Source organism: Athene cunicularia, assembly GCF_003259725.1.
Source record: "Athene cunicularia isolate RWA chromosome 11 unlocalized genomic scaffold, athCun1 chr11_part1, whole genome shotgun sequence".
Lineage (NCBI taxonomy): Eukaryota > Metazoa > Chordata > Aves > Strigiformes > Strigidae > Athene > Athene cunicularia.
In genome coordinates this window covers 17,253,543-17,266,035 of record NW_020799113.1, presented here as the reverse complement: position 1 = coordinate 17,266,035, position 12,493 = coordinate 17,253,543, and the positions used below count along the sequence as shown (strand labels likewise).

The 12,493-nt window shown below is 37.6% G+C and overlaps 1 protein-coding gene across 1 annotated transcript in view; it reads left to right on the top strand.

Moving 5' to 3' along the window:
- Positions 1–103: 103 nt before the first annotated feature.
- SLC7A6 (solute carrier family 7 member 6) overlaps positions 104–12,493 on the top strand; it is a 32,643-nt gene continuing 20,253 nt past the window's right edge. Inside the window, exons 1-3 of the mRNA XM_026856681.1 lie at positions 104–131; positions 6,458–7,026; positions 10,806–10,931. Of these exons, the coding sequence (XP_026712482.1) occupies positions 6,495–7,026; positions 10,806–10,931 (658 nt within the window). The 5' untranslated portion in view covers positions 104–131; positions 6,458–6,494. The remainder of the gene's footprint in view (positions 132–6,457; positions 7,027–10,805; positions 10,932–12,493) is intronic.

The window sequence follows — 12,493 nt, the reverse complement described above, 5'->3', positions numbered from 1 at the left end:
GGAAGCGGCTGCCCCGCGCTCCAGAGCAGAGGCGCCTCAGGGCTGAGGCGCAGGGCAGCCGCTTCCCTCCAGAGGCTGTTCGAGAGGCGTGAAATATGTCTGAACCTCGCTTATTTTATAAGGAGAACAGGGTAGCCACCGCTTGGGGAGGGAGAAGCGGCCACCGAGGGGCGAAATGACCCCAGATCCTCCCTGCTGCGGCGCGACGCCGTGACCCCTCGGGCCGGTCTCCTCACGCCGTTCCCGTCGGCGACGGCCCGTCATGTCCTGCACATCCAGATTTGAGGGTGGTTCTCTGAAGCCACGTGTTTTATTTAGTTTGGCAGCAGGCTAGTATGAGGGTTGGTGCTCAGGTCGGGTTATAACGGCATGGTTTTCAGTGGTGGGTGCGTGTAATTATAACTACTCGGTCAACTGTCACAGGGACCCGACGTGGGTTTAGTAATACCCTCAGTCGAGCACGTTTTTGTTTACTAGCGTTTGGTAGCGATTTTGATTGTTTGTGTGTTTTTTAAGTGATGTATTAAATGCAATCTGATGAGGTGTGACTGTAAGTTATGGCTAAAGAGTACCTGAGTACAGATTTGTAGGTAAGCATGTGCCTTCTGACATTACTTTCCTCCATTTTGAGAGATTTACACTTTTGTGCCCTAGCCTAAAAAATACAATAAATTATTTTAACAAACTCTATTACTGCCCCTTCTGCCTTTATCTGGGTCTCACTGTAAATGTCACCAGATGTTCCTCTCATTGCAGCTTCTTTCATGCACTCCCAACTTCACTTCTGTCTAAATCAAGACTGTCTACCACAAAGTCCCTTGTGAACTTGATTCTATTTTTTCCCTTGGAAATATAAATTAGAAGTGTGAAGGATATGGTGGCATGTTATTTTTTAGTTGCTAGCACAGTGCCCTAACTTTAAAGTGACTTGGTTTAAAATCTGGGGTAGTATTACTGAGGTGGATATATCTAGGATTGGTACTTCAGGAAAGTTTGAGACATTGTAACTATCTGTTTGTGAGATTATCATAGATCTTTCCCTCATTTAATGGTCATAATCTTATCAGAATTTGTCTAAACATGTGGATAGTATCTGTATTTGCTGAACATCTCTCTCGTGCAGTTGTGTCACAGGTGTGTATAGACAGGACTTACTGCCATCACTGATATACCATCAAGTGAATAATTGACATAGTAACTTCTCTTTCATACTTTTTTACATGATAAACACACCTTCTCCTTTTTTAAAAAAATGGATATTACAGCCAGTTCTATTTAATCAAAGGTTTATGTTTTGTTTTATAGTGCTAAGGATGGTGTGTTTGTCTATGTGAGCACAAAAGACTGAGTTGGACAGATTAGATCTTTACATTGGGAATGGCTTTTGTTGCAAGGGCTTCCTGTCTGCTAACTGTATGTATGGCAGGGAAGTGATTCTTCTCTCACCAGAAACAAGAAAAACACATACTAGGCAAACTCTAAGCCTTTCCCACTTAAATCTGTACATTGTGAGGAATAGGCATTTCTGGGACTTACAACCTTTGCTCTGTTGGTGCTTAACTCCCTGAAGACTTTTGTGCTGTTTGCCTGTGTAGGGCAATCTTGACTCTTACCCGGAGGGCCAATGATTGTGTTCAGAAATAGGTTTACAGCTTGTATATGTGAATAGTCAAAGTATATATGTAAAGTTATGTTACAACAAGAGCTGTTTCATGCACTCAAGAGAACGGCAGAAGACAGAGGCAAGAACGCTAGAAAACATAGTGAGCTTTTAGCAGTTTGGTATTTCATAGTGGTTATTAACCCGCTTGCAGGTTCACCCCAGGTTGAACAAATGACAGGTCAGCTGCTGTCCTGCTCAGTGGGAGAGAGGGGATCTTGGCGGGTAGTTCCTCTTTCCCTTCTCTTAAAGGAGGGCCACCCTGCAATGTGGTGTTAGTACTTTGCTAACTGCATGTTAAACTTCATTAGCTCCTTTGGTACATGACTGAACTGTGATAGGCCTTATCAGAATATATATTTTTGGTGAGACAATGAAGTGATCCTAGTTTCAGGTCACTCTGTCCTGGTTTCCTATCAAAGCTTTCTACCTCAATGGCAGTGTCATTGCAGTAAAAAAAATCTTACACATATCAGCAAAAAGATTCCTCACAGCTGCAACGATCAGCAAAAAAAGTTTAAGACTTGCATTGCACAAGGGTGAGTGATGAGGAAATCCATGTGTTAAGCTTGTGTGAAGGCGTAAGCTTGCATTAGCCGTAGCAGTCCTGTGGCAAGATTTTGGCAGCATTAGAGATGGTTCTAACAGTGTTTTTAGCTGAAGTATTACAGGACTGTTGTATGTTAGAAAATATATACTATTCAGCTCTGGTTCTTCTCTTCCAAGCCTGTCTTCTGTTCCCACAGAAGTAATGGTCTTGTGACAGAATCATGGTTTTTAATTATGTGTTTTTTTTCTCTATATTGCCAATCTTGACACAGCTTCAGTTTTCTCTAGTCTCTGCTCTCCCTCTTTCTTTGTAGGTTTGTTTTTTTTTTCAGTTGGTGAAAGCTGCTGAGTTTAGTTCCAGTTAAGATTAAGTGAAGTGCTTGTAGAAAAAAACCTGCCGATAGTTTTGTTTCTGTCAGAGGTGGTGTAATAAGGCATGGGACTCAGGCAAGTAAACAACTCCTGCCTTGAAGGCTTTAAGGGTATAAAACAAGGTTAGAGAAGAGAATGAAATGCCAAATCTTGAGTGAGCTGTTTCATATATCTTCATGCAAATTCTAGTTGTCAGCAAATACTGAATTTGGGAATAACAAAAGCTGACTCAGAGAGGAAGAGAGAGTATTGGGGGACAAAACAAGCTAGGTTGTTCTTTACTGGGTAGAGTAGGGCGAGAAACAGTCAAGGTCATTAGTAACAAAATTGTATAGAACTGCAGTCATGTGCTGCTAATTGAGGTGGGGCATTTGAACAGTGACAGGGTCTGTAGTTACAGGTAATTAAATGTACCTCTGAACCTCAGACCATGAGGTAAATCATGGTGACTCTTAGTGCAAACTGCGAATGTGTGAACACATCAGATTTGATTTGAATGATTCAATTGATTTGAACCAAATCAAATCATGAAAGTGACAGTGTTCAAAGTAATGTTTATGCTTCCAAACAAGTTGTACTTTGAAAGGTGTTCCAGGAAGAAAGGGGAATGATGATTAGGATATATGGAGTAAGAACTCATAAAACAGTGTAGTTACCACCAAAATGTTGTTTTACATCCACGAATCAATTCTTAACATATTACTCAGTTTTATCCTTTAGCTGGAAGGGCTCAGAATGGACATGGCATTTTTTAAAACTGGCAGTCGGATGTCATAATAATAGCTGTAGTGTTCTTATTTCTTCCGCTGACATTTGTTCAGGGTGATTTTCCTTCTGAAATACATTTGCAACTAGTGTCCTGTCCACGTCAAAATAGAAATGAAAGGACTCGATTTGGAGTTGAATGTTAGTTTTACAGGTCACAAGTGTTCTTTAAATCCACTTATGTCAAATTTGTCATGAAGACATCTGCTTTGATTTTTCTGTCCTGCTGTTTTACACACACTTTCTGATGATTGGATTATGTTTGCAATTGATTATTATAATAATATATATTCACTTACACAGTAGTAACTTTCACTTGTAAAGCAAACCAAGTAACCTTACAAGCTCATAGGCCACATGTCTTATTTGAAGACTTAGGTCTACTACACCAATAATAGAAAATCAGCCAGTATATAGTTGCAAATGAATTTGGCACAAGATAGGTGAAAGAGTAAATAACAAGGAGAACTGGTAACAACTGGTGAGATAAATTTGCTTTGGTTTTCCTATGCAGTTTTGGGCACGCTCATCTGTAGAAACTGTGTGGATCACTCCCTCCTATTTAGTTTAATTTTGTTGGAGATGCCTTGTTATAATACTCCGTTTTTAAGTCCGAAAGTAGCAGAGTTTAATTTCTGGAAGATTGAACATTTTTAATCTAATTAAAAATGTGAAATTTGATGGCTTGTGATGTATATATGACACTAGAGAAGATGCTGACTCGTGTATAAATGATAAAATATATATTTAGTCATTAACCATCTTTAAATTGTTTCTTTGAAATATTGAGGGGAAAATAAATCAGAAGGCATCTGATTAACCAGACTGAGGATCTCATTTAGCATTACTTAACACAGTCTGTATTTTAATGTGGAAAAAGCTAGAAGATTCATGATTTGGAGATGAATGATTTAATGCATTTCAGTAAATGGTTTGTACTCTATTTTCAATCTATAAAGTAACAACTGAAATGATCTTTATCATTTTCACATCTTTAAAACTATTCAAGTTCAGGGCTATCAAGTCAGATTTTCTCTACTGTAGTATACAGGTGTTGGTTTTATAAAGGAAGAGTATGATTATGCAGTTTTCTTTCCAGAAAGGTGTTCCTCTTACTACAAGAGCAAAACCTTGTATATTCATATGTTACTAGATGCATAGATATATATGTAGTTTGGGTGTTTGCATACTGAACTTTCAAAATCCCCATATTCAGGGGTTTTGTCCTCTTAGTTGACAAGTTTATTGTTGGAATAACAAAACCTTTTTTAAAATTAGTGTTACCCCAAAAAAGCGCGTGCGCGCACACACACACACACACACACCCCCTTCTAGGTCTGTTGTTTTATTCTAATTGACCCAGACTTTTTAATTTCTATAGTAAATAGCTGAAGTATACACAGAGGGTTTAATGAGGGACAGGGCAAATGAGTGGTAGTGCATTCCAGTAATTCTGGCCTATGCTTTATGCATCTGATAACTTAGTAATCAAAGGTACATTTGCAATTTAAGCTGTTTTCCATACAAGGCTGTTCCTTGAATAGATTATTTCTTACTTGAACTTCTATAAAATGGGCCTTATTCATAATTACTGCTGTCAGTCTATTGTCATGCTAACAAATGTTATTAGGAGTAGCATGCCTATGGGAGACTTTCCTGGAGACTTGAGAAGAAGGTGGCTCTTCTCCAAATGGTCAATTCTGAAGCAGAGGAAAAAGTTTTATTTAATTTCTGTGTTCTTAGGTACTGTTAGATCAATTGCCAATGGAGGAATTTGGATTCAAACTACAGTGGGTTTTTTTCATGTACAGCCTGCACTCATCTCTAGATAACTCCAAAAAATGAGGCAGTTGGAACTGGGAAGGGTTTTGGGGAGGGAGTGAATTATAGTATCAGTTAAAAGTCAAGAGTTGGATCAAGGGGATTCTGGGGTGTGTCTGTATTGCCCTTAGCAAGAGCCCACACTGCATTAGTAACATGTGCAACCCTATTATTCGGTCACTTGTAAATTGCACATTTAAGTACAATAATTTGATTTTTTAGTACTGCAGTAAATCTGTGTTCATGTTTAGAACTTCCAGCTTGGTTTTACACAGTACTTGCTTTTTTATGTTTTGCCAGTTATCAGTCCTAGCATAAAGGACACAGCCAGCATAAAGATGAACCAATAACCAAACTGTATTTGATACAAAAGGGTCAGTATATGGGTGAGCGCTGGGGTTACAAACAAGTCAGTCAGATTATACATAATCAACATCAGTCCCACTGACCCCAACAACAACACCGCATGACCAACAATGGGTGGAATAAATGGTGAAATGCAGTCTCCCATAGAAGGGATGGGAGACAACCGAGTCGTCAAGCCAAACACACAAGACCAAGGAAGCCACATACTGAATCTCTACACAGCCCGTGTTTACAACAGCCAGACCTGACTGGAGCCCAGTCCCAGGGAGGCAGGAGGTCCTTCCCCAACAGGGAACTCTGCACAGGGCATCCCCCTCACAGACAGACACTGCCCCTGCCTGCAAGGGGTACCAGCTTTTATCCCTCAGTGGGACACTGACCTTGGGTTACTGACTGCAGACACCTGGGGCTCCTTTACCCAATGGCTCTGCCTGCCAGGCCAGCACCACCCTGGGGGGAAGCCTGAAGGGAAACTCACCCCCCCTTTGGGAAGGGCTGTGGCAATCACCCACATGTCAACATTAATTTGGGGCTTGGGGTTGAAACCCCAGCATTTCACTATGTCACCTGACTTTGCTTCTATCTGTTCTTGCCTTTCAATGTTAGAATCCCTTAATTCTGTTCTTCCTGTGGTTTTGGTTGTTTGGGGTTTTTTTTCCCTTAAAGGTAGAAGTTCCTTTCTCAGCTTATGTTATATTAGGCTTTTTCTCTTGCCTCGTGTGTGTTGGTTTTTGGTTTTTCTGTTTATTTTAAATATGTATGAATTTACCTTTGTGTAAGAAAAGGTATGAAGCAGAAAAGGGAATTTCTTAATTTACATTTGTAAATCATAGCATAAGAAGGTGGAAAGAAGATTTGGCAAGAAAGCCCTGGGATAAATTTTTTTTTATAATGATTTTGGCTGTCTGTATTTTGTTTTGATAGTGATTTGGAGTCGTGGAGAATTCACAGTGTTTCCACAATGGGAGAAAGGACAGATTGTACGAAGTCGCATAGTTCACTGGCTGAATACAGCCCTGTCAATAAATCAGACGGGACAGATCCAAGTGACAGCTGTGAAATGCAGGATGGAAACCAAAATACAATGCAACTGAAGAAAGAAATATCTTTGATAAATGGGATAAGCCTTATAGTAGGCAACATGATTGGTTCAGGTATCTTTGTCTCTCCCAAAGGAGTTCTCATCTACAGCAAATCCTATGGATTGTCTCTAATAATTTGGGCAATCGGAGGAATTTTTTCAGTCTTTGGAGCTCTCTGCTATGCTGAACTTGGAACCACTATTACGAAGTCAGGAGCCAGCTATGCATATATCTTGGAGTCTTTTGGGAGCTTCATTGCTTTTATTCGTTTGTGGACTTCACTGCTAATTGTTGAGCCAACTAGTCAGGCAATTATTGCCATCACTTTTGCAAACTACATAGTTCAACCTTTCTTCCCTTCTTGCGATCCTCCATATTTGGCTTGCCGTCTCATAGCAGCTGCTTGTGAATGTAAGTATTTCTTAAAATTTACTATAGTAATTTTTTATCCAGGGTTAAGTTTTATTAATACAACTCCTACCAGGTACCATAGTTCTTGCATACTGAATCTGCAATGGTTTGAGTTACACTGGGGAAAATAATAATTTCCAGCTCATTAATAACTTGCAGTTATTCAGTCCGTGAATTACCATTTTCTTATTCAGAAGCAGAACAAGGTATTTAACTTGTCCAGGTTTACTTGCATGGCAAAAACGGAGGAATAAATTTGTTCTCCTCGGAGAGGTATATTAAATCAAACCTCAAGGTACTTTTGGTGTGGCTGAAGACTTGTTTCAGAATAGCTCTTACGTTATAAATTCTGGTGTATTTTATTTTACAATAGCTTCTCAGTGTAGATGTGCTTAAGTAATTACGCTGGTAGGTTTTCAAAAGATCATTCAAGATTATTCTTTATGCTCATTAGCTGTAACATCAGTACAATAGTACCTGTTGTAAAGTCATTTTGAAAAGCAGAAATTTTGTGTGCACATGAAACGTTTAAATGTTTGTAATCAGATAACCAGCTTTGTTAGTATAGAGGAACAACTGTCCACATGTTTCAAATCAGGACTGTTCTGCTGGATCAAGAGAATGAAACTGTATGATTGTACTCTGTGTTTCTTATTTAATGTTAGGTATTTCCTATTAAGTGTTTATATACGTATTGTACATTTCCAGTAAATGGTGAAAAATGTATTTCAGAAGGTGTGTATGGCAATCATTCATCATGTACTATCAGTCACCATGTGCCATGGAGCCTGCCATCCCTATTGACATAAAGCTAATACAGAATTTGGGCTTTTTTACTGCCAACAGTATGCTACAGGGAGGAGATGTGCTGCTCATAGCTGGTTCCTTTTTGAGGCAACAGGTAGTCTGTTGAAATAGCTCTAGTGTTCCTTATTTCAGTTGTCTGTGTAGAACTAGGAGAGGGGAATGCCAGAGAGAACAGTAGTGTGTGCTCAAATATTTGACCTCTATAACTAGTTGTAAACATTATGTCTTCCTCTTCCATTTTTGTAAGTTAATTTGTTACTGTTGGGAAAGCACTCATGCTGGTCCAGGTCCAAGTAATGGGAAGAATAATCACAAACTTCTTCCAAAAAATCTGTCAGCTGCCTTAGTTCTGTTCCCTTTATCTCCCTCCTCCCTTCAAATTGAGTGTCCACATTTTATTGTGACAACTTCGGGAAAGAAATGAAGGACCTGTAATGCCATGTTCATGTTCCTTAGACAGATACTTCCCAAGGTATCCTGGCACAGATTCAGGAGTGTGGAGGAATCTGCTCTTCCATTTTAAGGTATCTCACCCCTGAGAGGAGTTAGCCCTCACAAAAAGCAGTTTATCAAAAAGCAAGAAATTAAGACAAAGTGATTCAATTAAAATTCTTAGATAGTAGATGTGGTAGGATAATGTGATGTCCTCTACACTTGCTGCTAAGAAGGGGAATTTCTAATAGCAACTTTTTCTTTAGTGGAGACATGTGACAGCAAAATCACTCTCATAGAGGTGGAACAACTTAATTTTAACGGTCCATTTTATGGTTTAAATGCTTTTCTACCCAGCTCTAGGTGTCAGTGCGGAGACTCTCACCCCTGCTCTATAGCTTCATTTAGCTGTTCCTGTTAAAGCCTACATTTACCCCTGGCCTGGCAAGGCTAATGATATGTGTCAAATCCTTAGCTCTGGATACAATTAATTACTTTATTAATGAAGTTGCTGGGGGTGGAAGTCTGAACATTGGTTAGGTACAGATTATATGTAAGAATGGGTGGATTTCTTGTTTTTTGTTGGTTTTTTTTAATTTAGTAATCTAGTGTCAGATCAGTCTTAGTGTTATACAGCATTATTTTTTCATTTTATGCAACATTACTTATTAATTTTTGCAATGGGGGTGGGATCTGGTGCTACAGAACTAAACTTGTCAGTTCTCAGGAACTTTAAGTAGCTAAATGATAATTAACTTGAAGAAAGTATGAGAGAATAATTTTAGTAAAAGAAAAAGGGAGGGGATGTGGCTTATTCAGCTTCTTGATTATTTTCCTTTTTTTTTTTTTTTCCTTATAAGATAGCAGAGACAGAGGAGTAGCATTTCATCTGAAGTAGAGACCAAGCCCTAACTCACTAAAATAGGGAGTTAATAATTACTCCCAATGAAAATTGCTAAAGATAAAAATAAAAAATTACCAAAATAAACCCTGGGAGCAAATACTCCATAGATAATACTGATCATTAATACTGAAGAGCAGAGACCAAGCAGAGTTGTTTTTTTCCTGCGGGCTCTTTGGGAGCTGCCTCAGTCCTGACTTTTGAAATTTGATACAACTATTTTTCTCCCCTCATCTTGCCAAGCTCAGTGGAATCTTGTTCAGCTATTCCACTTGGCCAGACTGCCTGGTATAATCATGCCGTGCTTTTGAGATCATTACCTTTCTTTTGTTATCTTTTAAAAATTATTACTTTTCTATTTGGTAACTGTGATAAGTGCATTTTTATCTTAGTAGTATCACATTTTTCTTGGATTATGGGAAGTAATTGATCACATCTTTTAATTTAATTTTGATTTGCTACTGCTTACTCCCTAAACAGTTACATTGAATTTTTATTTATATCCATATTTAAAATACATAGCGGAAGAAAATAGTTTGGGGATAAAAAGTATAGTAGAATATAACCACTTTTTTACTAGCTAGAGAAAAAAAATAGATTTGGGGCAAATGCTTAAGCTTCTGGGTTGGAATCAATAATGTAATGATAATCTGTATAAGAATCATGCATTGAATTAGTATTTTGTTCAGTAAAGAATACTGAAGATGCTGAATCCTATTCAGTAGTTGGCATCTGAGTTCAGGCAGAGGTTGTCTGGCTCTCCGCTTGAGCAAAAGGTAATAAATGCAAAAGCAGAATGTTGAGAGCCATGTGTATTTAAACAATAGTGTATTTAAACAATAGCTTGATAAGTGCTTGTTGGGGAAGTTGATCATATGAGTCAGTTTAATCAACCACTGTTCTAAACTATTTGTGAAATCTGAAAGTCTTATTTCAAGTTCCATTACAATCTTGTTCAATAGATCTAACACTAGTTTATTTTGGGATAGAGGGAGAAATATACTCAGGATATTAATTACTTACCACCAGTTCTTAAAAATCTCGATTAATGTTGCATTAGCTGTAAAGCATATGTTATTTGGTCAGGCCTGTTCTAACCTCATTTAGTAATACAGTTTAATACAGCTGGAAAAGAGTACTGAATCGCCTGTGACCATATTCACTATTGCAAATACTCCGTGGATGTAGAATTCGTCCTCAGCCTAACAAGGAAGGAAAAAAACCCTTTTCAAATACTGTTTTAATATGTTTGCAAAAAGGAATTTCTAGGTAGTCTTTTATTTATCAGAACAATATTGATACATTATAATGAATTATTTCATGTAATGGTTTTTTTTAGTCTCAGGATAGTTGCAGAGTGCAGTTGATAACGGGTAATGTTAGGAAAATGGGCATGAAATCAGAGAAGGGGAAGTTTTTCCTTCCATCTTTTGAAATAGTGTGATTAGAACATCTGTTTCCTACTGTTTTGTTTAAATCAGTGTGTTTTCAGTACCGGTATATTTTGCTTAGTTTAACCTAAGTATTAGTATCAGGTAAGTGCATATTTAGATTATAATTTAAAATGTTTGAAAAATAAATGAAACTGAATATTGTTCAAATAGTCTTTTCATTTTTCTTTTTTCTTTTTTTCTCCTAGGTCTTCTAACGTTTATAAATTGTGCCTATGTTAAATGGGGAACACGGGTGCAGGATATATTTACTTATGCTAAAGTTACTGCTCTTATTGTCATAATCATAACCGGACTTGTTAAAATATGCCAGGGTAAGCTTATAAAATTAAAGCAAAGGTTTGTATTTATCAGTTAAACTGAGTAACTGGTCTAAGGACTGTAAAAATACCTCTGTATGTGTAATCAAATGCCTCAGTACAAGCATAGTGCTACACTAGCCACTTTAAAAACACCAATACTACCAGTGTTGGGTATTATCATGATATTATATCATGAGAAGCTATCCTATCTCAGTTGACTTTGAACTGGGTAAAAGAAGGTAACTGATTGCTTGGCAATATTGTGCAATTTACAGCCCGCAGTATGGGATAATAAAGGAAATGAAAACAGCAAAATACAGAGCTAGCAAAATATGGAAGCAGAGAAAACTGTAAGTTTATATAAAAAAACATTACAATGAGATTAACTGAATTTTATTTTACAAAATTAATTTTATGTAAGTCTGAAAGTGACTGAACTTAAAGCAAAAATAGTTTTCTAAGAACATCTAAATAGATTTGTGAAACAGCAGCTCTTTTTGCTCAAATCCTGAGTTGTATTATAGCTATTAAGAATTAGAAAGTTGCTGGGGCTTTTGATTTTTATTTTTTTTTAATTTGTGTGTGTGTGTTGGGCATTGTGCCTACAAGTTAGAGGAATTCTGAACTTAGTTTTGTTCTTAGCCCTTCCTTTGGGGAGAATTTATTGGTGTGTTAGCTTAAAAAAATTAGCCTGCTTTCAAAGCTGCCATAAAGGTCTTTCCCTGGCAGTCTGGCTATTTGTGTCCTTTGCTCTAACCGGTTATTGTTGAAAGTCCATGAGCAAGGTAATTACTGTGAACAGAACAAGAATATGAATATGTGAGCACCATGCTGGAGTGCTTATTCTTCAGCACATCTGCTCATCCCTTCTTTTGTGGATACTGAGCTTGTTCACTATTAACTTCTTTGACATTGTCTCCCTTCTCTGTTTCTAATTTAGAAGTTATTCCACTGATGTCTGCCAGGAGAATAGCGATGTCTGATTAGGATATCAAGTAGGGAAGATAAATAAGTGAAGATACTTTAGAGGCCTCAAATATTTGCCTGGATAGTTTTGATGAAGTCTAAAGGTTTCAGGATGCATATAGTGCAGGGAGTATTTTGGAGTTACATACTAACTCACCTTTCTGTATTTGGTGGTTTTGTGTGTGTGTCTGTATCTGAGTATATAAAACTGCCACTGATGAGTTTGTCTGGACTTGTATCATCTTTTGACGTTAACAAGTTCTCGCAAATACTCTGCAAAAAACCACACTTTTTTCTTAGCTTGGGAAAATTTTATCTCAAGTAGAAATATTTTATGCTCTATTAATTGTTCTCAGTTTTCTATTTTTAATAGTTAAAATGTAAACATCCATTTAGGTGGGATTTTTTTGAGTCGTCATTATCTAAAATCAACAGTTACCTTTGTTTTCTGCATAGGCTAAATGTCTGAAAATTTAAAAGTATATGGAAGGATAGAGTGGATTATTTTATAAATATATATGTTATAAAAATTACCCTTAGCCTGCGTGCTGTCATTGTCGGTTGTTTGCAGTGTAGTCTGAGCTTAATGTTCCTGAACTTTTTGTGCC